Source organism: Haliaeetus albicilla, chromosome 24 (genome assembly GCF_947461875.1).
Source record: "Haliaeetus albicilla chromosome 24, bHalAlb1.1, whole genome shotgun sequence".
In the NCBI taxonomy this organism is placed as follows: Eukaryota; Metazoa; Chordata; class Aves; order Accipitriformes; family Accipitridae; genus Haliaeetus; species Haliaeetus albicilla.
The window spans coordinates 22,302,578-22,330,417 of record NC_091506.1 but is presented as its reverse complement, the minus strand read 5'-3'; the positions used below and the strand labels follow the sequence as shown (position 1 = coordinate 22,330,417).

General features: G+C 36.5%; 1 protein-coding gene across 6 annotated transcripts in view; it reads left to right on the top strand.

The window, feature by feature from the left end:
* Nucleotides 1-27,840, top strand: part of TAMM41 (TAM41 mitochondrial translocator assembly and maintenance homolog) — a 35,982-nt gene that overhangs the window by 3,781 nt on the left and 4,361 nt on the right. For 2 of the 6 annotated variants that reach the window (XR_011322008.1, XM_069769776.1), the window contains exons 4-7: nucleotides 4,846-4,996; nucleotides 7,292-7,431; nucleotides 9,645-9,816; nucleotides 12,040-12,102. Coding sequence is in view for 5 of the 6 variants with exons in the window: in XM_069769776.1 (XP_069625877.1) it covers nucleotides 4,846-4,996; nucleotides 7,292-7,431; nucleotides 9,645-9,816; nucleotides 12,040-12,102 (526 nt within the window). In the remaining variant the exon portion in view is untranslated. Of the gene's footprint in view, nucleotides 1-4,845; nucleotides 4,997-7,291; nucleotides 7,432-9,644; nucleotides 9,817-12,039; nucleotides 12,103-19,863; nucleotides 21,157-21,981; nucleotides 27,372-27,840 lie in introns of those variants that run through there. The other 4 variants (XM_069769779.1, XM_069769778.1, XM_069769777.1 and 1 more) reach the window with 4 other exon arrangements.

Sequence of the window (27,840 nt, the reverse complement as noted above, 5' to 3'; positions counted from 1 at the left end):
TGAAATGTAGTCCTTAATGATATTCTGTGTTATGTGGAAAAAAACCCTGAAATTAAGTATATTAATCACAGCTTTCTGCCTATAGTAAATCTTGAATAACTGGACTATATTAACTCAGAGTCCCTTTAATGTTAAATGTAATATTTAGCTTTTATAACAAATTATAGCAGTCACCAAAATTTAACACAGTTAAATAATGGAAATCTGTAAGGATGAAAGCTGCTTTGCTGTGCAGTTACTGTCTAGTTCATTGTGTTGTTAAAGTATCTATAACTGACCGAACCATGTGTTACGCATGTTGGTTTTTCTCCTCCATGTTTGTGTCACAAAAAATAGGTCTTTGCTTTGCTATGAGTGCCTGACTCGGTGTGCTTTCAGCAGATGGCAGCAGTGCTGTTAAAATCTCTTAAGAGGGGAGGGGAGGGGGAAGGAAAGGAGAACTCTGTTCAAGTCTCAGTAAAGGAAGTTAATTATGCTTTAAACTAAAAATTTGGGGTGAAAGTTTGAATAGATTGTCTCAGCACTACTGGTTTTTTTCTATCTCCAGAGACATATTATAGCATGATACAGGTTAGAACAGCTCTTGTCTTTATAAAGAATGAAACTTAATACATTGAGACAAATTAACTGAAGGAAGAATTCTGAATTCCACACTAACAATGAATCGTGAATATTCATTTTCAATGTAACTGCATTTGCTGCTGCTTTGATTTATTTTAGGATTTTTCTTCATCTTAGTATGTATAAATTGTGCTTTTTATCTTTTGAGTAAATTCAATGGGAGTACATACTTGCACAAGAAGGCAGAAGTTGGTGCTTTTTTTCGGTTGCGAACAAGACAGCAGAGATATCTTCACGCATATTTATTTAATAGATAAAAGAAAAACTTGGTCCATATTATTTTCATAAAGCTCACAGGAATATGCATTGAGGAAAGACTGCAGGAGTTAAACTAGAATTTGACTGAAAGATTGCTTGGTGAATGTTTAAACTGTCTCTTTGTGTAGAATCTATGAAATCACTAACTGGGATTTTGAACGTTATACCGTGTTGACCAAAAATGACCAAATAATTTGTTTAGATCTGTTGTATGGGTTTCAAATGTCTGCTGGTTCTGGCTTCACAACTGATTTGATGTTTTGATATATATGTTGTAACCGATAGTGATACAAAGCTGGTTTTACCTCCTGAAAAATGTACACTAAGCCTCTTTTAGAGGGGACATGGGGTTAGGTTGGTTTTCTTATATGCTATAATCTCTTACATACCATTTGCCATTTTTGCTAGTTCTGGACACAGTTGACTGAAGCCAGATTAATATTGTTGAACAGTTTGTTTGGGAATTTTCTCCTCACTCCCACATAGAGGAGGAAGAGCTCAGTGCCTTTCTGGTGTGCCATTGCAAAGTTGTCACTCTCTGAGTGAAAGCTGTCCAAGCTATTCTAGCACATGAGCTAAAACATTTGCTCTGGCTTGAAAATCTTGGCTTAATTTGCAGTGGAGGTTTTGTTTCTGTTATAAACTGGTTGCCTTGACCAAGTAATCTTTCCAGAATGTTTGGCAGAATAGATGGAGTTTGGAATTGCCACTTAGAAACACTAACTTTTCTTCCCAGGCTTCTTTGTGTTAAGTTTATTGGCTTTTCATCCTACATGAAATTTATAACACTGATTAACTAAATTCCCATTTAACTGCATTGAAAAATTGAATAAACAAATAAACAGTTGTAATTTTTCCATAACTGACAGGTTTCCTGAAAAAAATTTGAAAAAAAGCTGCTGTACCTAAAAAGTAAAATAAATAAGAACAAGTAACACATAATTTGTTTTCAGAGGAGAAAGATTTTTAAAAGCATCTGAGGTATTACTGAATTTTTGTTAAACATAGAGTGTAAGTAATTACTTTAGTGTAAGCAGCTATATTTTGCTTTAGTGTAAGCAGCTGTATTTACTGTTGTCCTGGAGAAACTGTTAAGAGAAGGAAGTGTTTAATAAATTGAAGCGAGGTGAGAGAGAGAGAGGACTATGAGTAGTATATGGAATTATCTTGTACTTTTTAGAGGGGTCTTGGGAGTTTTAGGTTTTTTTATATTATAAAAATTCCCACGAAGGAGTGACAGAGCACATATTTGTTTACAGAATTTTTCCAGTGTCCAAATCTCTAAAAACATTTTTTTGAAAGAGAATGGAAAAATCCTCTTATCGTGATACTGAGCAGAGCATGCATGTGGCTAAATGGTAAACTGGAATAGTGCTTTTGACACCTTTCATTCTATAATGAAATTTTCTTTGTGTATTTTGTTTGTCTGTAAGTATCTTTATTTACACATGCCTGCAGTTTCTTGTGTATGAATTTCCTAGCAGTGATGGTAGTACATTTCCTACTTTAAACTGTTGTGATCACTGAGGGTTGTGCTTATTTATAAAATTGAATATATCCCTCATTTAAAATATTTACAATTTTAAAGTCTCTACTGTTAATTAATCGAATTCTCTGTATACTGTAAAACCAGAATAAATTGGCTGCTTGTCTCCCCCTTATGTGATATGGTACAGTGAATAGTTCTGATCACAAGTTCTCTGTACTGTGAGAAAGCCTTCCTTGACTTTGGTCTTCTTTCAGATTTACCCCAAGAATCAACATTCATCCTTGTAATAGCTGGGTGATAACTATTGCACTTTGTCTTCCTGGGAGATTTCTAGCTATCTGAACTGTTTAAAATATGTTCATAAATGGTATCACTACTGTAGTCTTTCAGGTGTTCAGGTTTTGAAGCCTAGTATATTATTCCCTTTTGAAAAAATTCTGGTTTATGTTAGGGAGTATTTTTAGCAAAAGAGGAGATTATTCCTTTTACTTCACTACAGCAATTCCATGGTCTTCCATGAGGAGGAATAGCATCCCTGCCAAGTTTCATGTTTTAAAAGGCTGTAACTGTGGTATTCTTAAAACATGTCCATAACTTGCTGTTATTTCCAGGGCTAGCCTAAGGTACGAGCAGTTGGCATGACTGCTTGGGGTGCCACGGACTTCTGTCTTTCCTTAGAGTTTCCCTGTAGCAGCAAGTTATGAAAGTACATATAAGTGAATTAGTTGATGAAATTTTAAATATTAGTTTATCCTCGTGACCAGCCTGACCTGTTTATTGGATCTTATTTGAGCGAGTCTGTATGCATTCAGTAAACTTCTCCCATGGTTTTCAAGGAAATAAAATCTACTCTGGGCAGATGAATATATTGTATTTTAATGTATTTTATCATTGTCTTTCATTCTAATGCTACAAAATACAAAGTAATTTGTAGGAGAATTTAGGAGGAATTCTGAAATGCTTGCTTGTGCAGTGAACTCTTTATTTTTAAATTGAAAATCAAAGAAAGGAGAACATCCTTCAGCAATCCACCCTGGACCAATTCCTGACTATGGTATAGATTTGATGTTAGGCAAACCCATGCTTTAGTGCAAAATGATTGAAACAAGCAGCCTGTATACTGTTGCATTCACCATCATATCAAAATGAGATATTGTTCTAGTTTTATCCCTCTTAAAGATTTCACCATAATTTAAAAGTATGTTCTGAATATAGTATTGGCCAGCCATGACATTGCTTTGTCAATGTCCTTTCTATGAGAAGAATTTTGTGTGGCAGATATGTCTGATTCTCATACTTTCTTTACTGAATCTGGGTTTGTTTTTTTTAAATTTTTTTCCTTCATTAACAGAGTATTTACATTCCTAAAGGAAAATATTTACTTGAAAGGATACCTCAGCTGTTTCAGGTTATACATGGGGGCAGAATTTCAAGTAATACTGCAATTCGTTTGTGTGTGAATGGGCTCTTGGGGAGAAAAAGCAAGTTGGATATGTTTGTTCATAACTGCCAGTGGGTTTGCATTTTAAGGTATTCTAAAATAAACGAATATTAAGAAGCTGCCCTTTATAAGCAAGACAGTATTGCTTAACCAGAACACTTGAAAAAGACAGAAACTGACAACAAGCAGGTATTGGGAGAGTTGTTTCTGAAAGAGTGTAGTTAGCCATCTTGTAAACCAGGGTGACTTCATCTGTCTGAATATAGAAACATATTATTATAGAACATTAGTTCTTACTGAAGATCTGCTTTTTATTCCAGTATATTTCCATATCCTAGGTGACTGGATTCTGTTGTTGGTCTCGAACAGTTTGAAAGTGTCCTAAAAATAAACTCTTCTTTGTGGCACATAGAAGCACTCAACTTCAGTGATCTGTTCTTCATGTATATGTGAAGTTCCCATTGACTTCACATTCTGCTTATACAAAGTGCAAAATAAAGCCCTGCTTCTTCTAGGAGGACAACTGATGTCTAAGAAACTACTTAAAGCATATGATAGAGGAGTACTCTATTAAAAAAAAAAAAGAAAAAAGAATATGAATAGGAAAACTTACCTTGTTTTCTGGTATTCCATTCTCTTTCAGTGTGACTGGTCTTTTTTTCTTATTGCATAATCACATATGAAGTATTTCTGTTGATGCATTCATATTTACTGTTTTGATTAATCCTAAATTTATGAATATGAAAAGGTAAATAGCTCTTCAGAGATTAGTTAATGGCTGTTGCTTATAGCAGTTCCAAACCTTTTTTGTAAAAATAGCCTTCTGTAGCAGGCTGTTAATTCTTAAAAAGATGTCCCTCTCTCTCCCACTGTGTAAGCAAAAAGGGACACTCTCGTCTTTATTGTACCATAGTAATAGGATATAATCTTAAATAAATTTCTTATTTATTTTTCATGCTAGATTGAGTAACGTTTCTAGCTCCATCTTCAGTAGCACTTTCCAGAAGTCTTTCTTCAAATGACTCTGCTTTTTCAGGTGAAAATACTGACACAGAATGAGAATAGCAAGCTGCAAGCTGCTCTTGTTAGCAATCTGAAGAGTGCAGTCACAGCAGCCTTTCTCATGTTACCAGAAAGTTTCTCTGAAGAAGACCTCTATATGCAGATTGCAGGACTCTCCTATTCTGGTTAGTATATGGTGTCTAAAGTCTCTGAGGAGAAAAGCTGTAGTTGGAGCCGTTGTACCACAGTAGGAAGTCTAATGTATAATAAGTCATCGGCTCTCTTGCTTTGGGCCTACACTGTTGCATGCTCCAACAACTATATTTTAATGCTGTGTTACATAACACCTTGGAAAGACTAACTGTGCTTATTCATAGGAAATAGGTATAGGTACATAAGCAAAACTTCTTATATGAACAGCTGAGTATGGGTGATTGAATAGGGTGAAATTTTTTTTTCTGTTTATATGGATTGTATTTTGGTTTTAACGCTACAAAACTTTGGAAGAAGATTTTTCTTTTCACTCTCAGTGTAATGTTGATTCATCTGATAGTCTGACCTATACTTTGTTATCTCTTACTTTTTGAATGTGCTGTGTTTAAGGTTCATATTCAGTTAACTTAAAGATCCAGATTATGATTCTTCAATATATGTTTAACACTCACCTTCTGGTTGGTATTGTTTGACTTTTTTGGTGAGAAAATCTCCTTCTTTAGTTATGAAATTGATATGAATTGGTGTGGAAGAAAATTTAAGAAATTACTCCAAATGACTCTTCAATAGACGACTTAATTGGTACAGTTTAATTCAGCATTGCTCTTTAAATGTTGATATCCTTAATGAAATCACTATGAAGAAGTATGGTTGGAATTGTACTTCACACAGCACTTTCTTTGCTCATATACAAGTGCAAGTTTGGCTTTAAAAAAAAAAACCCTGCAGGTGGGGTTTGTAAGCTGCAGCTTGGTTCTACTGAGGAGTGCTACTGTTCTTTGCATAGTACTTCTCTGGTCAGTTTAGATTGCAACTTGTTCAGCTTTTCTTTAGCAGCTTTTTTTTCTGAATTGTTATCTGTTTGAAAGTGACAGTAAAGAGGGTAGTGACAGTGGGATGGGATGGCTAAGGGTTGCTAACCAGGGATGTTTGCTACAGGGCTGCATACCTGCCCACCTGAAACCTGTCCAGGAATGTCATTAGATTCTTGGTGAGCACTAGTGACCAAGATACTTTTTTTATATATCCTTTGAAACAGTGCAATTAACAAAAAACATGGGAGATCAGTTACCATGCTGTAAGATGTTGAAATTGGCTCTGCTATGTGAACAAAGCTAAAGCAGTAAGACTCCCAGTTGGGAATGTTCAAGAAAAAAGCTGTCAATTACACGTTTGTGGATATTTTATTTTGCTGCCATTTTGTTAAGTCTTAAACTTTTCAGAGAGTATACTAGTAGACAAAATTTATGTGTTACTCTACTCAGTCTCCTTGGAGACTGCTGAAAAGAGTTGTTCATGCTTTAATTTGGAAAATGTTTATCCTTTTACTTTTTTATGCATTTTTTTTTGAGAGCAGTGAGTCAGTACCATTTATATGGGAAGTGTTTGTTTTGCGGCTTGGCATAAATTAAAATAAACTAAGTAATGCTAGCAAGTTGCCACCTTGCAACAACATTTATCTCCTGAATGTGGGAAGTGGGAAAATGAATTGATTCAGGATTCTGTTTGTTGGTATGTGCTGCACTGAGCCTCTGACTCCTGGTTGGTAACACTGGAAGCTACCAGGGTAGTACCTAATAGAGGTACATGAATGCTCTATTACAGACTTCACTGTCTTTTCAGTTACTCTCTTTGAAGCTTTTCAGTCATGTATCATAAAAGAAAGTGTAAATGTCAGTAACGTAACAGTGGTGCTAAAAGGAGTTACTTTTTGAAACTACTAACAAAGTAGTGGCTAAGAGAAAAGCGTGATACTGTGATCTTACCATGACTGCCATTAGCTGTGCTTCAGGTATTGCCCTTGAAGTGCAGAGACAATGCAAATTATTTTCTTTCAATATTGGAAAATTGAAGGTTATTTGTTTCTGGATACAAAGTATTGGGTCTGGTCAATTTGTTTAGTAATCTGTTGAAACTGATGTATGGTTGCAAAGAGTAGAACTGTGTTACTCCTGCTTTTGAGTCTGAACTTGACAGCTGGAACTTTTTTGTTGTCCAAGTGAAAATGTGGACACATAGGTTGATGACAATACAGCATATCAGAGGCCACATAACAATTCTGAATCTTATTTTCTGTGCTTGAAGGTATCTGAATAGTATTTTTTGACTATTAGAAGGTGAACCTTTTTGTGGATTATATAGGCATTGGTAGAATTGGAGAATAAAGTTTTAGATGACAGCTTTGTACTATGTTGGTTTCTGTTATGTTCTTCTTTGAGTTTTTGTGTTTTTCCTAATGAATTAACTGTTTCTCTTTTCTTGACTAGGTGATTTCAGAATGGTAATAGGAGAAGACAGATCGAAAGTGCAGAACATAGTGAAACCTAATGTTCCCCATTTTCAGAAGCTGTACAGTAACATATTACAGGACTGCCCTCAAGTGGTATATAAGCACCATCTGGGAAGGCTAGAGGCAAGTGTTCTTCAAAACATTTTTAAAACAAGCAACTGGAAGTGCTTTATCACATTGACAGAAGGCAGGAATTTATGCCATATACTAAGGAGAGCAGTTGGAGTCACTGTACTTGCTATTTGTTACGTCTCTGTTGTTTAGTTAATTCTGCAACCAGAAGACTTGTCTTAAATACCAGTCTCTGCATATGTAGTAACTACTGTTCATTTTCTCTGAGGATGGGCACAGAACTAGAGCCCTAGCAAGGGAACAAGAGAAGATAATTTTAAAACGTGTGTTCTAATGACTACCATATGGAAACAACAGTCTAGGAAGTGATGAATAAACATATGGTTTGCGTTAAGAAGATTAGGCCATAACTTAGAGGTGCAACTTTCTGCAAGCAAAAACTGCATCTCACAAAAAAAACGTAGAGTGCTGGTTATGAAGATCAGTTGACTAAACCCAATTGAAATTCTGCCATTATCTTTAAATACCCATACTAAACCATTTTTTTCCTAGTATTTGGGAAACAGGTATCCAAAATGACCAGTATCTTGAATTCCATCTTTCTGGCATAAGGTATAAGTGCAACGTTGCAATTAGGGGAGAGATGCCATAGTCAGGGGTCCAATAGCAATTTTTCCTCTTGTAGTATGCATGTCCGTGTGCGAACGTTCAAGTATGATATACATTTCAACATGAAGTTACAAGTAGCATGGGTTGTCTCATGGCCATGGGTGTTTCTTTATCCTCAAGTCACCTTGGTAATTATCTCATGAATGCCTCCTTTTAGGACATGTATTTGTTAGAAACTGAAGTACAGATATAAGCAAGCTTGTGTACAGTAAACAATTTTACTGCAACGCTTTGGAGTACAGTGTAGACGAATCTGTATTATACTGCAGCTGTCTCCATGTTTTCTTATCAGTGTGCTTTTGAACAGTTTAGTGGAAGAAGTATTTAAATGAATTTTGAAAAGAATCAGTAATGCCTTCTCCAAGAAAATGGCTAGTTAGAATAATACTTCCTGTTGTGTTGCCTTTAAACAAATCCTAGTAGCATACTACAAACATGTTGTTGGATAATAAATCTGTCCATAATTCCATAATAGTCATCGAGTCTGTTGATTAAATGCCATCATTTTACTGTTGATTTTGAGCAAAGTGTTTTAATACTTTATTCCTCATACCTTGGTCTGGTTTATGGCAGTTATTCCCCACACTGAAGAGGATAACTGCTATTGGGAGTGGTGTTTCATGCAGAATAGAAACCCCTTCTCCAAGTAGTCTTCAAGAGTTACAGAGAAAATTCTTTCTTAAAAGATTCCTCAGAAACAATTGAAGGCAGACACTAGTTCTTATAGTTCTGGTTCAGGCGTGGATTCCTCCCACATAATGTTAAGAGCCCGCTCGTTGTCGGCTTCCTCTGTAGTCAGTGGGTGATTCATCTGGATATCATTTTCTCCCCATTGACTAAAGGGAGTGTATAGGGCAACTAGACTCCTGTCTGATGTCTCCATGGACTGTCTAAAAAGTTGTGTGGGAGGAATTGAGCATTTCATATTTTCCTCCAGTTTTGGAGAGATCTGCTCCATTATGCATTTTTCAGTATTTGTGCTTACATTTTGTATAAATGTGTACAGGCCTGCATGTTGGTATCATTGTATTCAAAAAAGGGTCATTGAATTTCTGATTTAGATTGGAAAATGTGGAATGAATGTTTCCTTCAGATTATATGAACCAGATGTGGTTTGAGTTTAAAGCAGAGAAAATGTTTTTCAAACTAAACTTGAAATGTGTGTGTGTATAGTTTGATTATATTCAGGCAGAAGAAACTGAGCTAAGTGGTCTTTTGGGAACTTCTTTTTTTTCATTGTAGTGTACTTATGTTTCTAAAGGAAATTGGATAGAACAGAAATTATACAGTTTCAATGAAAAGTTGTTTGCAGAGGCAGCAAGATCATATGTGTACATCAGTCTTCCCTTGCATAAAAATTAACACCTTTGCATTGAATTATTCTTCAGGTTCAGAGCTGAGATACTGCATTTCCCAGTGCTTGGGAAGTTTTCATTAGCATTGTCAATGACATTTACAAGTGAAATGAATTGTGTTCTTTGAGGTATTTATCAGAGGTCAAAGATAGCCAAAAGACTCTTCTGACTTCTTTGAATAAGAGAACTTACTTTATTAACACTGAATGTTTTTACTGTCTTATTTTTTATAACATTCAGATTGATAAAAGTCCAGAAGGTCAATTTACGCAACTAATGGCTTTGCCAAGGACTCTGCAGCAAAAGATAACTTCTCTGGTAGACCCTCCTGGAAAAAACAGAGACGTGGAAGAAATTTTACTGCAGGTTGCCCATGACCCTGACTGTGGATTTGTGGTGCATCAAGGTAGGCCTAGATCAGTGTCTGTAATCTCCTTTAAGACATGATAGATATACAGATTCATTGTATATGTTCTTCTAATTCAGAAGGATGATTTAGAGAGAAGGACAATGAAAACAAGAGATTAATCATCGCATACACTCCTAAAAGCATGGGTTTGGATTTGTTTCATTGCGGGCAGATTATCTGAAATACTAGCAAATAGAATTTGTACTGATATAGAAAGATATGTTGTGGTTTGGGTCCTGAAAGAAGTAGTCTTTAGGAATTAGTGTGGCCTGCTTAGACCATCTAAACTCTATTTGGGATTCTTACATCTTCAGGATTTCATTGGCTGGCATAACTTCATCTAAATACTAAGCTATATATCCTACCAGTCATACATTGCAATGCTAAGTTAATTTTCTGGCTTGCTGACATTACCCTTCCCAATCATCATAGTTAGTCCAGATACATGAGCTCTGGCAGAGAACTGCAGCTTTGAGGAAAAAGGTTGAGGTGCTTCTCATCATCACAGATTCTCTGAGGCAAGATGATGTCATATGAGCAAATTAAAGCTAATGCTGCAGACATCAATCTTTTATTATACTGCAGAAAAGTGAAAATGTTTAGTACTTGAAGAGTCCTTTGCATCTTTAAAGAACTTGACACATCTTAGTTCCAGGTAGCCAATTTTGCAAGCTCTGTCAACACAGCAAAAACTCCCTAGATACCTGACAGCCGCTAGACACTAGCCAACTGCCGAGGGGGGTCTTACACTGATTTCTGTTTGGGGAAATAAAGCTCCTGAATGTTGCAGTTCTCCATTGACAGTATAGGATGGATGAATTGCACCTGGACATCAAAGTGTCCAGCTTCTTTCATGTCAGTCTATGGCAGCTTCTATGCTGCTGTGGCTGGACTGCAACAGTAATGTGATAATAGCTGAATCTGGGAGCAGGAGTTGCAGTGTTGTGAGCTGCATATAGTTTTAGAGCTCTGGGTTGTTCACCCTGAGCTAGCTATCCTTGTGGTTGTGTTTATGTAGGGTGTTGCAGGCATGGCTGTGACTGTGGGCTGTGCACAGTGGTGCAGCAGTTCAGTATCAAAAGATTGGATAGATTTAGTCTTCTCAAGCCAAGCAGTTTATACTCTTAGGAGAACAAATCAAAACCCCTCTCTCACTTTTGTGGCCAAAAGATTTTCCTAATTTAAGAATCTAGGTAAAGGACAAGACAGGCCACTTGGTAATCCTACAAGACAAAGCTGATTACTCAAGCTGAATTGCATTGTCTCTAGGTATTTTACTAGCTCAACATGATTTGTTCCCCTCCCTACCACTACCCCACCAAATTATTTTCCCGTGGAATATTGTATCCCTCTTCCTTATTTGTGGATTTCCCTAAGCTTTGTTCTTCATTATAGAAGTAGCTTTGAAAGAAGGATTTAAAAGTAATATTTGAAATTATATTCTACATTCTGGTTAATGCAGAAGAATGACTTTCAGTTTGCAAGACAACTCTGGGACTGCTGCATTTCTACATTTTTAAGTATTTAGTAAAGTACAGTAGTTTTGTTCTGCACATATCAGTATGCTTGTATACGTATGTGTTAGAATAGATAAAATCTAATACTTCCCCAAAAAAGTTTTAATGTTTTACATACTATTCAATTGAATACCTAAGAACCACTGGACAATGAGAACTGAATGTGCCATAGTACAAAGTGGTAAATGAGCCTTATCTCCAAAAGCTGTTAATTTAAAAAAGCCAGACAAACACTGCACAATATAGGCATCTCTGCTTGATCAGAGAAGTGCAAAATCCCAATTCCATACTGAAGTAAACAATGAGTATAATTTGTTCTGCTCTAGAAAGTTAATATACCAGCACTTAGATGAAACAACTCTGAATCCTTTATGACTAGTCATCTTAGTAGAGAAATAATGGGAACACAAATAAATTAATTTGATTAATTCCTACTGGTTGTTATCTGTTTTAATATTGATTTGTGGGGTTCTTTTCCCTGTATGTTATATATAAAGTAAGTTAGACTAGCTTAGAGAAAATTTTCAATTAGTATCACAAAGCAGAACAGTAACAAACTTTCTCAGCTTAAGTGTATGTTTTACTTTCAGACTGGCTTGATTGTATAACTGGAAAAATATTTAACTTTGTGTATGCTGGAGGATAAAAAAATCCCCACAGAACTGCTAAGATGGGTAACATCTGTGTGCTTTTCTATCTGCAGGCATTTCAGGAATTGTGAGATCTTCCAGTATAGTGCAGAGTGCTAAAACCATACTAACAGCTGGTAAGAATGTGTGTGATTTCTATCAGCATAGGCTTTCTGATTTCACAAAGTAAAAATTGTAGGGCCCCAAGACTGTCTTGTTACAAGAGTTTAAAGAATAAACTTTTTGGGTGTCTAATTGAAAGCCCCTGGAAAATGAAAGTAACATTTAAAGCAAAAGCTTTATATAACTACTGAGAAATTGTAAAATGCCAAAAGGAATTGGAGTCTATATGACTCTTAAACAAACAAACAAACCCCCCAACAACCCAGAAGTAACAAAAAAACAACTTCTGACTTCAATTTTATCTTATATATGGGCCAGATTTGCACTACTTCTGCTCTTTTTGTATTAAAAAAACCAGAAAAAATTACCTTATAATTCACTCTGGCTTTCTACGTGTGAGTGGATCCCTAAATGATCAGTACGTAGTATTGGTGTGTTATGTAGACTGTAAGGTTATTTCATCATAAAATAAAAGAGGGGATGAGTTTTGAGGGAGAGAGCTTTGACAGGAACCGATGTTTTCCTCAGCCTTGGAAGACAGGTGTGTCTTTGAAGACATCATGTATTTCAAACTGAGCCTATACTTGGTGACTGTTGGATATTACTGTAACTCTCATACTTCAAAATTAATTACTTTACAAAAAGAGTCTTACAAAGTCAGTGTGAGAGAATGTGTAGAAGGGAAAAAAAGGACTTGCTTTTATAGAAACATGGGAAAACTAGGGATGCTTTTCAGCTATCAAAGTCTTCCTAACTGAATGAAAGTTACTGCCAGTTACATAGGTGAAGCTTCATCCTGTTTCCTGAGTTCTGGAATAAATCTAACTTTAAGGTGACCTGATTTTTACATTTTAAAAAGCTGAAAGCACTGCAGCTTGATTTAAAAGGAGGACTTAAGACCTGAGCCTTAATTTACTTAAAACTCTGATCGGGGATAGTCTTAATTCCTGCAAAGTGAAAAGTCCTTGCTGCTTGCATGAAGTTGCTCAAATAATTTTCTGAACTCATTCATACCTATTCCTAATTCTTCCACAAAAGCAATTACATACAAATGATGCCATTACTAGTTTTAAAAGCAGCTGTATAGTTTCCTACTGAGCAGTCCTTATCCAGACTTCTGCAGCTGTTGTTCCCTTCCCATTTAGTATTGAAGTTGGTGGCTCCACGTTATGCTTCCTACCTCCTTGTAAAGAAACACAAGTTGCAGTGTTCAGGACCATTAGTGGGCTGCCGAGTAAAATAAGCACGAACAGTTGTACTTTTTATATGTTTCTGTTAATAGTCTAGTTCTATTAACTGGAAGGAGTCTGACAAAACTATTGCCTAACTTTGTTTAGTAGCTGGAGGAGACTAAGGACACAGCTCCATCTGAGAAAAGCAAATTTATGTTTTATACGAGTTAGGTGTATTGCAGGTATTAGTTTCTAATGTAATGTTTCCAACCAAATAGGTGACATTTTTCTTATAGGGTTTGTTGTCAAAATTACCTGCTAGTGGTAAAGGCTTCTGCTGTAACATGCCTCTTTTAGAAATACCGGCTGTAACCTATCTGTTTCTAAATCCATTAAGAGTAGACTTTGTAGAGTGAAATAATTGGAGGGGAGTGGTCAAAGACAGTGTTACCATCTTGAATTCAGTGCTTGTGAAAGTCAGCAGTCTGACTGACCCATGGAGGAAAGCTGTTTGTAACTGCAAGACTATGAATAAAAATAGTTAAGCTTTGTGAGATTATTTATGCTCCCCTTCTGTCTGTTCTGCCAGACAGAAACTCACTTCTGGGTATTGTTAGTTCCTTTTGTGTGTCATGCAGTAAATCACTTACAGCCTCTATTGTTACTAGGACTTTTTGGGGGTCCTAATGCATCTTTTAGTAGGGCTTGTAATTTTTACTGTGTTTTCTGTTTTGTGCACCTGAAACTAGGTGTTTGTGAAATGCCTTTTCTTTCCTTTGTCTTAACTGCTTTTTGGTTTATATGTAGTTGCTTTTTTTTTTTTTCGCTTTAGAACAAACTCTAGTTGTCTTCTAACCAGCCAGTTACATAGAGTAACACTTATATCTAAACCCATGTATTTTCTACTAGTGCTATTAGTGTTGAAAATGCATTTTTTGCGGTTTGATTCAGGTAGAGCAAAGCAATTATGATCCTTTGCCTCAAACACAAGCCAAATTTGAGCAAGGAGGCTTGGGAGAGTTTAGTTTTCTTACTTTTAGCATAATGTAGTTTGTTTTATTTTAACTGTATTTATGCACTTCTGCCAGAATCTGGTCAAAACCATTAGCAACAGAATTCAGGATTGATCTTTTGGGGTTACTCACAGATTATGTGCTGAGGGAAATGAGTTAGATTTGGAAAAGGACTGTTTCTGGCATTTCCTAACCTCTGAATGCTGTTTAATGAATGCAAAGCTTGCCTGTAGAGCTAACCTTCCTGAGCACTGCTGTGCAGGCCACCCTGGCTGGAGAAAGGGTGTTCTGGTGCTTCAGTTAGGATCAGGAGTGTTTCTGTAATGTGTGCCACTGCACATAAAGTGAGTGTTGCCTCACTTGCTAGTAGGCATCGCCCTGCTTCCCGACAAGCCTGTGTGTGGGCCTTACCAGAGCACCACCAGTTTTGCTCACTGAAGATTGAGAGAAGTACAGAAGTAGTATTTTTTGCAATAAAAACCTACGTTGTAGTGCACATTGAAGAAGAAATAAAATTTAACTGACCAGGGGCGTGACCTCAGTATTTTGCAGATGAGGTATTTGTATGATCTTCAGTGATCTTCCCTGGAATTTAGGAGGGATGGGTTTCCATGGCTTGAGGAGTTAGTTAGGAGAAGCCTTTTGCCTGTTTTTTCTTAAACATTTCTCTCCAAACATTTATGATAGAGCTTATGTTAAATTTTGCTGTATCTTCTAATGAAGATTTTCTCCCAATCACAATTTCTTAATTTAAAAACTTCGTCACTAGGTGGCAGGCATTAATGCTGCTCACGTTGCTTTGCCATTTCTAGGGGCTCCTACCAGCCAATATTCCTATAGATACATACTGTACACAGACAAAACATTGTGGCTCCTACATTGAAAGTATTTGTTTGACTCAAGCAAGGAATGTGTATTACAGGAAAGTGAACTTTTAAATTTAATCCCTAAGGATGCTGTATTTCTTTAACCAAGACTTGTCTAATGTACTGTTCCCCTAAGAACTATTTTCACACTTTCTGCTAGAGACTTTAGGAATATGGCTCTGTCCTTCTGCAGTGCTTATGTTAAGAATAGTGAATTATGAAAGAGAATCAGGAAATTAGTGGCTCCATTAAATAAGGTCTGATTATTTTTTCTTGCTTTTCCTAGTAACTTGTACAAGTACTTTTGTCCTATGTCTGCTTGCAAAAGAATTAGTTTTCATTACATGGCCATCATTCTTTTTGAAATGTAGTGGTGACACAAAATTATTTCCTTAGCTTATTGTTTTATCTTAACAACAACAACAAAAAGCGAAATGCCTATTCTCTGGTCTGTAGCATGGTAGTCCAATGTACAGCATGTTTCTAAATTAAATGTTAAATCAGGAGTAGTTGTTGCTGAGATGGCATGCTGTGTATTAACATTATTGGCAAGGAGCACAAGCAAAATAAAGAATTTCCACCCATTTAAGAGAACTTTTTTCATCTTTTTCTGCCAATGTGGTTTTAAAGTTGAGCTCAAGCTCTATGTTTTTGTTTGTTGTTAAATGCCCTATTTAGTTTTTGAAAATGTGCCTATGTATTTCTTCAAGTCTGTGGTGAGATTGCCTCTCTGTTTCCCATTAGAGATGGCACCATCATTTGATTTATTTTCCCACATAGCCAGAGTCTGCGTGGTCTTTGGGAACTAACTCTGAAGTTCTTGTATTTAGCTCTTCTGAAGGAGACGTTGATACTTCTCTTAGATTTCTTCTTTATATCTTACTAGAGGAATGCTGCAAGTTTTGAAAATTTCTTATAAATAAAATACTATGAATTAAATCATCAGTTGAAGGGATTGTTCAAGATACTTTTAAGTTAGCACAAATGCTTGTAGCTGCTCTGAATAACATTTGTTTTCTTAGAATTGGGATATTAGTATACTGTGTCTTCAAGGAATTTATTTTTTTAAACTATAAGGAACATCTTTACATATAAAATATTCTGTAGATTTGTGATAACTGCTGTCTTCATCAGCTGCCTGAGCAGATACTGCATATCACTGCACTTCACTGTAAACATGTGTAAAAAAGTTTGCATGTGTCTGTGTGTGATACACTATGTAACTATTTGCCTCCACATGACAGCTCTTCAGCAGTATATGCGTTAGTTTTTCTTTTCAAAAGGAAGTAAAGAATACTACAGCCAGGCATATGTACCAGGAAACTTTGTGGGACTTACATTATAGCCAAATTACTATCTTACAACACTAACACTTCCAAAAAAATGAACATGGATCGTTAAGTAAAACCAGATACGACTTATGTTTACACTGAAATTTTGTGGTCTTGATTCCATGTGCATTAGGTCTTTGTTCTGTATCGTATAGTGGAAAAATCTAAAGGGGAGGTGGAACCACCAAGTCATAGATTCATAGCTAAAGTAGAAAGACATTTTCATGTGGTCCAACTGCTTCAGATTCTGAGACTGAGCCATAATTACAACCATTAACTTTTACTACAGATGTGACTCATCACCCTGAGGGCTGCTTTAAGAAACCAGCTGTATGTATAAACCTGTATTTTGCTTTGTAGCATGATGTGCTAGGGCAGAAATGTAAGCATCTTATTACATAAGGCTCTAGTGGGTGGAGTTCAGTAGAGTGCTCCCTGCAGGGGGAAAATATGAAGGAGAAACATCTCTTTATGTTGGGCTGCTGCAAGAGGCAGAGTAGGTTGGCAAGCTGATAGAACAAGCTGACTTGCAGGCTGCACTGCCAGCGCAGTTAATTACAGTCCTGCAGGGCTGTATCAGCTGTGTTACTGTTGATTTGACACATGGTATACTGTGCTTCCAGAAGTACACAGACTTTACTGGAATGGCAGAACAACATCGATTCTGGCAGAGCAATTTCAGTATGCAAGGGGCTGTATCCTGGAAGTATAGTACCTAGGAGACAGGACAGTAACTTTCAAAGCCGTACAGTTACATAGTTTTAGCTTTGGAGACTGGAACCACTTCTTTCATTTATGTGCTATGCCTGAGCTCAGTCTGGCCTTGTTCTGCAACTGGAATTCTTACATTGTGCAAATTTAATGCAGATATGTGAGGTGCTTCAGAATTTACATGATTATTTACTTGTTATTTGAGATGCTGCAAAGAAAAGCCCACATTAGTGTGCTTGCTTTTAGCAAAAACCTATAAAATAAAGAAAAGTTTGAGCTTACATATGGGATGCACATGGTTTTGTAGGTTGAAAATACATATATGGATGATTCCTTACAAAAGGTAAAGTTGAGTTTATTTAAATTACAATTAGAGACACAAGAAGTGCAAAACATTATATACAGCATATTTGTTATGATAGGCTTTTTACTCTCCGTCACGTTCCTTCAGAAATAGAGCATGTACTTTACTGCATACTCATTTGACTTCTTGTGACTCTGGACTGCTCATACTGAATGCATCTTCCATTTAAAGTATTTTATCTTCATTTGATTGCTTTTTAAGGTCTTTTCAAAATCAAATATTACCATACCTTTTTTTTTTTACCCCCCCAAAAAAGTCCAATGCAGTAGATGGCTAAACCTGGGTCTAAGTTGCTTGTTTGTTCCAGAAGATCTTTCCTTGTGTTCTGGTGTGTTATACCATATGACTTTTGGCTAAATTGCTTCTGTGTACTTTTAGTCAGTGTTGTCAGGTAAACAGTGTTCTATTAAATAAGCATAAGAAAGATAGTATTAAGTATAACGTACCATACTTTTTAATCTGTGCATGTGAGTGTCAAAATCAAGGCTTTTTGTGCAGTATTAAAAACTTGCCTTTTCAGTTTTGAATTTGTAAGGGTGTAATTAGACTGTGTTGTAATCTGAAAAGTCACTCTGTCTTTTATGTTGTTTTATTTTTTTGGTTTGGGGTGGTTTTTTAATCAAAAAAAGCTGGAAGGAGGAAAAACAAGTAGCTCCACTAGCTAGGATCTCAGAACCCTGCTGAAATGCCAAGACTGACAATATTTTGGTTTTAAGTTTCCAAATACTAGATGACTAAACCCAGAAAAAAAACCAACCCAACTCTTCATCTTTTTTTTTGCTCTAAGTCTGTAAGAGAAGGCTTATCTCTGGTAGAACTTCAGAAAGTGTTTAACTCTAAGGGCACACTTTACAAATTGTGTGGGAGTCATCCTCAATCCCTTCGTATCTAAAACTTGTAAAAGCTTGGAGGAAATGACTGCTGCAAAATCCTTCTGTATCTTTATGAAATTGAGAAATGCCTTCCTTCATTGTAGGCCTAGCATAAAGGTATGGTATTTACCAAAGTTCGCTGCTTGTGGGCTACTGCAGGATGATGCTAGAGTATGACAGCTATTCTGGCTTCATATGAGGTTTATTATAAACAAGTGACAGGCAGGTTACTCTGAAGCAAAATTGGTCCAGAATATCCCTGTGACAGGGTATTCACACTGGTGTCCATGCTGTATTTCTGATATTGGCAGTGTTGCCAACTTACAGCTGTTTGTCATCATCTTGTTATTTTGGCTTCTTTCAGTTCACCTGGGTATATGCCTTATTAATCTGGTTTTCCATACCCATCATAACTTCAGTTTTATCTTTTTTTTACCTAAGGACACAGATGTCATTTCATTATGCAAGTCGAGCAGTTTTATTCTCTTGCAGATGTGCTGTTCTCTCAGTTATGAAATGATAGCTGCCATTAGTTAGGATGAGGCAATAACAAAATATTCAAGGAGGTTACAATGTACTTTACAACTTGTTGAAACCAGAACAGATTTCCACCTCAACAGTCAGCAGCACATTTCCTATGAAAAAACAGTTCTCTGTTTTCATTTTTAATTCACAAGCCTTTGCATAGCAATGCTCTGGGTTGTTTGACCTGGAAAGCTGCTGGTGGTGCACCGTGTTTGATTACGTTTAATCAAGATGGGCATCAGTGTGACGCTTCTCAATTCTAACTGCGTAGAATTGGTCTACAACAAAGCAACCAGGTGCCTGATGTATAGCATCAAGCAAGGCCAACTACAATCTGATTAGCGGAAGAAATTGGTAAAGTAGGATTTGGAAGTTTAAAGTTTGTTGTCTTCCAGTCATGCAGAGTTTGCTGGTCTTGCTTGAGCAGACTGTTCTTTTGTCCTGGTTCACCCCTCTCTCCTTCCTTCCCCCTTATCAGAAGGGGCTTGAAAAGCATAATATATTGGTTTGGTGAGGGTCTGCAGTAGACCCAGATGGTTTAAAAGCCTTCCTGTATTTAGCATTTAGGAACAATGATGTAAATTAGTTGTTTCCCTCTGTACTAGTTAAGAGTTTTATCATGAATCTCTACATTTGCTATACCTTGGTCATTGTCTATACAATGTGCTTGTATGCAACGTTGTCAGACCTTCAGAATGAACCTATTCTATTCTGCATGCTTTGATACCATTAAAAATATTTATTTGTGTCATTATTTACTGTGTTATGAATGTGACAAGAAGGTTATTTGCATGTCTGCCTGATGGATTAGGCTGTCATTCTTCCAGGGAAATACTTTACTTCATGTAGTAATAACCTAGTATTTGAGTTAGCCTTCCTAAATGTTGATGTTTTCTGGGTTTTGTCTCTCTTGTTTTTTAGGGGCAAAGAAATCTGTAACTTACAGTATGAAGAAATTATATAAAATGACAAAGGGATGGTTAAGGAAGACATCTTGAGTCTTGATATACTGTGTATGGGTAAATAAATGGTACTTTTTCTCAAAATATTTTGCAGACATTGCTTTGCCTACTTGAGGAGATTAAAGGGCATTTAAGAAGTCTGTTCTAATAATTTACATGCCCAATTTTTCTACTAAAATAGGACCTTTTGTTAGCAGGGGAAGGTTCGATGGTAGTAGGGCAAAGGAATTATACTCTGTAAATACCAAAATGAATTTTCCTGTATACTATAGCTTGGATTTTCAGAAATCCTGAGTTAAAAGGATTTATCTTATATATGAATTAAAAACCAAAGCCACTCGTTTTCTATGTATTGCTAGCTTTATTTTTCAAAATACCCTCAGGATCTTTCAAAATATTCACTGTCCCAATTTTAGTTCCATCAGGGACTTATGGAACTGGTGAGTGCATTAAGTTTTAAGTAGATATGAAACTGTCCTCTCAAAATACATTATTTCTGCACTTACAAGTTCATCCCTAGAATTCTTCTGAAGATGCTTACAGGGTGCTTCTGCAGGGCAGGCTTCAGGAAAAGTAAATTTTTTCTCGGATGTGTGACATTCTGAATCCAAAAACTTTGACAATGATTTTCAGTGTGGGAAAGAGTGTTTGAAATGAGAAGCTTGTAAGGTATCAAGTCCTTTCATAAAAATTGTGTGTTCCTTTCATGAGACCGAGATAACAACTGCCCATCTGATGGGTAAGCATTGTCAGAAGTGTCATAGCGGGAAGGAAAGTCATACTTTCACTGACATTCAGCACCTACTTGTGCAGATTTATGAAATGCGTGTTGTTTGGCAGAAGATTCTATCCAAGTGCTTTAAAGTTGGGAATTTTATGAACAAAAGTACCTATTGTTTGATTCTTTGATTTTTTTTTTTTTTCCTGAAAATACTGTCCACAAAGATAAAACTTGTTCTCCCTTGCTTAATTAAATTAGCTAAACTAAAGAAAAATGGACTTGTACATAACATGTTACATTAATCATGCCATTAAAAAATGGACATTTCTGGCAGTATTCATGTGTGATGCAGTAAATTTGGAGTATCTGTTGTAAATAGAATATTTTTTGCACTGAGTCAGGTGGGTTTGCTAATTTTGGATGTTTTTTTTAATAGAAATAAATTGAGAGAACACTTCAATTTTATTTGTGAGAGTGTTAATGATAAAAATAATTTTAAAGGTAAATGGAAATAAAAGTTATCTTTCCTGATTAGCATGTATCTTTTTCTTGTGTATTATGGGATCAGGAGGGCCATCTCTCAAGCTACATTTGATTTAGTGATCTCACTTAAAAAAAAAAATATTATTGGAATGATATTGGCTGCTAATTGTTTCCAGGGAGGAGTTCAAAGCATAAATTTAAGAAAGAAGACAGAAAATACGTTATTGTATGTAATATGACTCATTGAGGCTTACTTTAATCACAGGGGAACTTTTAAATACTGATTATTTTAAAATATTTGTGTTTAAAGTGGCAAATTTGAATCCAGACTCAGGAAAGAAATGTGTCTTTTTTTTTTAGGTCTTTTTTTTAATTTTCTTGGAAAATATTACTGTGAAATAGGAACTTTCTAAGGTCATAGGCAGATTCCTAACACTCTGCATTATCAAGACAAATCCCCTCAAATGTCCCTTTTCTGATATTAGGAGGCCAACTACCCTTTTTATGGTGGCATATTCTACAAAAGAAGTGACTTCAACTAAAGAATGTTTGCATGTATGGTACTAGCATTCTCTGTGTCTATTAGTAAGAGGCCAAAGTCCCCAATCTGAAAAGTTTATATTATAAGAAACGAAGCTCAGAAATTAAAGTCACTGCTTAAATTAAGTTAACCTTGGGTTTTGGCTGGATTTTTTTGTTTGCATGAAGAGGTTCCTTTCTGGATAATCTAGAAGTCTTTTATACAAAATATACCCTATCCACCTTAAAATTAACTTCATATGTAGTGAAGACTTGAAATAGCCATACCATTTTTTACGTTTCAGCATGAGCTCTAGTAAAAAGAAATCTGAAATCAGATGTTGACTTACTTAGGTATGCTTGGTGGAAAATTCTTAAGAACAGAGAATACTGATCCCAGTGGTAGAAACAGACCCCAGCAGATACAAAGCTTGCGGACAAATGAACAGCAGGTGAAAAGATTCAGGATGGAGTCATGACCTTCTGAATGAAACAGTTACCAGGTAAGAAGTGCAGTGCTGGCAGAACTGCCTGCTTTAGTCATCTAATGAGGTAACAGCTTTTATTTTTTATTCCAAATGAAGTACACTGTAGCAGAAACTGCATATGGGCAAGAGCATGGACAAAAGACTGATTCTTACACCAGCAATTTGGTGTTAGCAGATTTTTAGTAGGGCTCATTGTATTATGGGAAGTCCTCATCTGTGAAAGTCTTAAGATACAAAAAAAATTTGGAAACTGAAATTGAAAGCACATAATATATTGAGTCCTTGTGGGAAACAGGACAGTTTCAGAAATAACCCTCTGCATGAATAGTTAGCAGAATTATTTATTTATTTTTAATGTAACTGAATTTTATATGTTCAGGGCTTTCTTTTGTAATTGTGTTTTACTTTCTTTTAAGGCTGTATGGGAAAGGGTCTAAGTAAGACTTAACTCCTAAAGGAGAGGATGCTTAATACTGGTGAGGATTTGTCCTCGACAAAGTCAACGAGATCACTCTTAGTGAAATTGTATTTTTCTCTGTGTGTGTCTGAATTCTGTTGCTGTAGTCAACTTTTGGGAATTGAATACTGTAAGCAGAAAACTACAGTTGTTTTTATGTTTTTAAAAAATGCTAGTTGCTGCACACTGGATTGTTAGAAATCTATTCCATGTACTGAATACATTACCAGATAATTACGGCTAACAACTAAAATGTTATTCCAAATTTTGCCTCATTTATCTCCTTTTTATGTCTTTAAATGAAAATGTAACTATTGCATTTTTTTAATTCCCATAATCCCCTCAAGGATGCAGGCTTTCTTAGGTGCTGCGTAGAAATGTATAAGCTGAAAGGAAAAAAAAAAAAGGACATCTGTGGTGCACAGATGGAGCAAAAACTTATCCACAGAATAAGCAATATGACCAAAAAAAAAAAATAGTAGGCAGTGGCAAAACTAGACACTCTTACCTTTTAAGGAGCTCATTCCTTCCTCCTGTAATAGTGCAGTTAAGTGAAGTTTTACATTATGAGCCATACTGGGAATTAATATAATTGAACAAAACCATCCTGACCAACCTGTGCCTTTTTTGGGGTGGGGGGTGGGGTGGGGTGTTTTGTTTTTTACATGAAAAGGTGAGGATGGGGCTTTTAAAACCTGGTTAAATAACAGCACCACAGGATGTGAAACCACTGGCTCATAAATTGTAACTGCTTCAAGCACTGGTTGAGAGAGATCATGTGTCATAAGATTGCCCAACATCTGGCTGAGAATTCTTACTAGCAAAGCATTTAATCACATGCTTGACTTAAAATGCATACATTACTACCATTGTTGAATAGGTATGTAATTCCTTTTTGAGACTAATGGCAACATATAGCTTGGGCTGCTTGAATCTACAGAAGTAAAAAAAAAAAGGTAAAAAAACTCTGTGATGTCTTAGTACAGCTGGACACTGCTGAACCCCTCCTGGGGTATGGTTGCAGCATAAGTGAAGGCTGGATTCTAACAGCTCATTCCCTTTGGTGGTTTTTATTTGTTACCTTGAAGTTGTGGCTGTTTTCCCTTTTATTGAGAAGAGGGTACCCTGGAGATGTGTGTGTGCTAGAAATTTAAATAGAATATCCTATGAGGATATCTTGCATTGTAAGAGGCTCAGTGTTTCTCCATCTCTGCAGTTCCTCACTACTGCTAAGTCTGGGTATAAGTGGCAGTTAAATCTAGAATTCTTCAAATGATGAAATGCAGTTGTAACTCTAGGGAAGCATTTAAAAGAGCACCTTTCTTTTAAAGGCCATTAGCAATACAGTTAAAGATAATGTTTTGAATATTAAAGAAAGACGTATTTAAAAGTGGTTTTGGTGTTTCAGAAGGTGCTTGCTACTGAAATGGTGGTTCAAAACATTAAAAGTCAATTACAAGTCAATATGATGTGTGAGAATGAGTTGGCCTCAGCTCCTGTAGCGAAGCAGCTATCTTCATTCTGAACCTTGCTAGCTAAGCAAGGGCATTTATTCAAGAAATAATGTTCTCACAGCAAAAATAGGAATGTACTGCTTGCTGTTTAGCAGCTAATTAAACATTTTTATGTGCAGCAGATGCTGTATGGCGTCAAACCCTCCCAACCTTTAAACTGTTTGTCATGCTGCCAGTGGATTGGTCTTTCCCTTTACAGGTGTTACTTTACTGCAGAGTGTGCCTGTAATCTGAACTGGCCATGTTTGTCTTGCGTGGCTGAAATACCCATTGCATATCTCGATTTGGCTTTATGAACTTTCTTTGTGTATAGCAATATAATGGGTCATTTCTTGCTCTTTGGAGAGAGTTTCACAAATCCCAGTTTAATAGTTCCTAGTTTACTCCATCTGTTGATACATTGCCAGTATTCAAGTCTGTGCAGTAAATCTCTGAGACGTAGGAAAGTCCTTCCTCATCATCCATATAGGCTGAAATCTTAAACTGTATTCTGTTCTGTAAATCATTTATCTCTATACTTTTTTTAAAAAGTGGCCTACCTTTCCCCTTGAGGCCATTGGTCTTGAATGTATTTATTTTTTTGGCAGAGAGCCATGAATGAATCATAGCCTAGAGCAGCTTACAGTCTGAACTCCTCTCTATTGTTAATATAAAATACTTTATGCAGTTGTTACAACGTTTTGCTATGTAAAACTTTTAAGAGAAGAGAGATTGATTTCAGACTTGTTAGCTGCCTTTGAAGTTCCTCAACAGTATGTGGAAATGATTTCTTATGGTCATACAGCTGTAATCCACTAAAATACTAGTGATTGTTGCACGGGAAGTTAGTACATGGGAATATGTTACTAACTCTTTGTCGTAATGAGGTGTGTTTGTTCTTTCATGAAAAATAGTCACTTTAGCTTTTCATTCCACTTGTAAGTTTCCTGTTTATACCTTCCCGCTCCATTTCCATACTGCTTTATTGTTTCTCTTCTTGACTTAATTCTCAAGTCTTTCGTTCTGTTCTTCAGACATCCTTCTGTTCTGGTTTGGCTGTTCCACCATGGATATTGTTTCATGCTCCATGCCCTTTTTTCTCTGTGTAACAGTGCTTTCATTAAAGGCAACCAGGCAGATGATTTACTCCTTGATGTCTTAAAAGTCTTCTTTGTAATGAACAGCCTGGACCCAATCAAAGTATTAAGGATTTCCGTAGGTGAGTCAGCACCATGGGCCTAGCTGGCTCTGAGATCGACAGTGCCAGTGAGGTATGTAACTCTATCTCATGCTTCAGAGGGAATAAACTAGGTGACAGGATGAATGGGAAATCAAAATTTGACTGGACACATAACTGTAGATTCTGGTTTCCACTTCTCTTTACAGTCCTTAATCTCAGTATTGTGTCCCTTTATTAACTTGCCTACCGTTGTGAGCAACCCATTTGGCTAGCAGTATGGTGTTTGGCTGCTCCTAGACTTCAAGGTTTGAGGAGTGCATAAAACTGTACCACACAGGATGCCGACTTCCTCCATCAACATGTGTAAGATGTGTTCTTTATCACTTGCTCATTTCCCGTTTTTCCAAGTATTTGAGTATTGAGTTCCTCCAGGTGGCTGGCTATATGACTGTTCAAATACCAGCTATATTGAATGCACCTGACTTTGTTTCAACTGCAGAGACTGTATTTCTCACCTGTGCTTCAGCGAGGTTTCTCTTTAGATTTGGTTGACCTTCAATGTCAGTGAATTTGACTAACAGATGGAGAGTAACAGCTGCAACCTTATAAACAAGGTGCCTCTAGGTAGCATACAGCTAAACAAGTGTGATTCCTTTCTATTAGAGAGCTGGACTTTATAGTATCCCATAGCTTCCTGATTTTTGCAACAAACATCTTTGCCAAATTGGGAAGATACAGAGGGATATAGAAGCCAGTATTCCTGGGTGGCTTAGGGAACTGAACGGTAAGGTCCGTGTTCTTTAAATTGAATGAGGAGGTAATGCTAGAGCCTGTTCCAACTTGGGAAACTTTAGAATAAACATAGCACTTGGTGAGTGTCCAGTAGAGGGGGATCCAAGCAGGGTTGTGACTCATGCCTTTTCCCAGCAATTAATTTAAAAATAGAATTGAAATTGAAATATGCTTTGAAGGTCAGAATGTCAGGTCACTGTGTGTGTGATAGTTTTTCATGGGTAAGGTGTTGACAGAGGACAAAGCATTCTTCATTTTCAAATTCACTTCTGCTGGCCATATATTCTGAATGTGTAGAAAATGAATTGTCTTTGTGTTACCTACTGCAGGAAGAAGAGACATTACCTTTGTATAGATATCTTCTGGTATATTTTTTGTTTGAGTGAACAGCTGCTCTGTCACTTTTGATACTATGATTTCATAAAATTTTGCAGTGACCTTATTTACCTGTTTTTCTAGATAAAAATCTACAGCACAGTTGCTAACTGATCCTGAACTTAATGGCTACTTTAGGGAGAGGCTGTAATCATTTTACTCTTGCATGTTTTAACCTCTTACTCAGACTTGTTAAATCAGAAACGTTAACAAATGGATTAAGTTTTTGTACATGAACAGGAAGCTTCAGACTATACGTTCTGAAATTATTCATGAGAACTCCAAATGTTTCAGTTACATCTTTAGTCTAAGAACTTACATGGCATTTTTGCCTTCAGAATCCAGTGTTCTGCCAAAACCTTTTCATTAATGGTGGATGGCTATTTTGACAGTTATGCACATTTTTTTTTTTCTGAGAAAATGGAGGTCATGCAGCTGCAAAGACCGATATTCTGATCTGACTGAAACTTCATGCAAGTGTAATGGCTATAGAGGGTTCTTCCTGGTTTTAAATTTGAATAGAATGTGATTCTTAGGAGTTTGCAACCATAAGGGACTGTCTTTAAAAAAAAAAAAAAGTCATAACCATCTGTCTTTTGGTTCCTTCACTTGCCTTTGTTGTACTGTAAGACCTTCTTTGAAAGACTTGAGCCTGATGTTTAAGATACCTCCCCTACTCAATTAACCAAGCTAAGTAAATAGCTTAGTTAAATATCTCATTTTGGCTTTATTGAATTAATTTGTATTACTTCTTTTACATGGAATCTATCTAGCTTTATGGTATACTTGGTAAATTTGAAAGGTTGTTTTCCCACACAGTGGATTATTTTTTTTAATCTCTGCCTCCTGCCAAAGTTTCTCCAGACCTCCTATTTTAAAATCAGTAGTGAAGCATGAGAAGGGGGCATTCAGTGGTTGGCTTGTGTTTGTTTTTTGTTTTTTGGTTTTTTTGGGGGTGTGGGGGGGCAGGAGGGTGGTGGTTTTGTTTTTTTCTTTTAACATTGCTATCCTCAAGTTGTCTTCCTCCTGTGCAGTGATGAAATGTCTGGCTCACTCCCTGTACAAGACAATAGTGAGATCCAAGAAGTTAGTAGCTTCTTAGAATGCTTCAAGAAGTGGTGCAGGAGAGGGGGAAAGCTGATACAAAGCAGCCTGCCAATGCCTGTCTCATGATGCTGTCTTAGTCATAGTGCTTCAGCTTTACAGTCTGGGGCAAGGCTTTTTAAAACCAAATTATTTTCAATAAAATCTAGCCAGCCTCTTGTTTTCTTTCTTTTTTTTTTTTTTTAATTGTCTCCCAAGTCTGGTATTGGGGCTTACATCCTAGATGATGAGATTGTGCACATTCTGCACACTCACAGCTAACTCTGACCCTGCATCCTTGGATTAGAAAATTGCCAAGTAGAAGACTGAGTCAGTAGCAGTTTG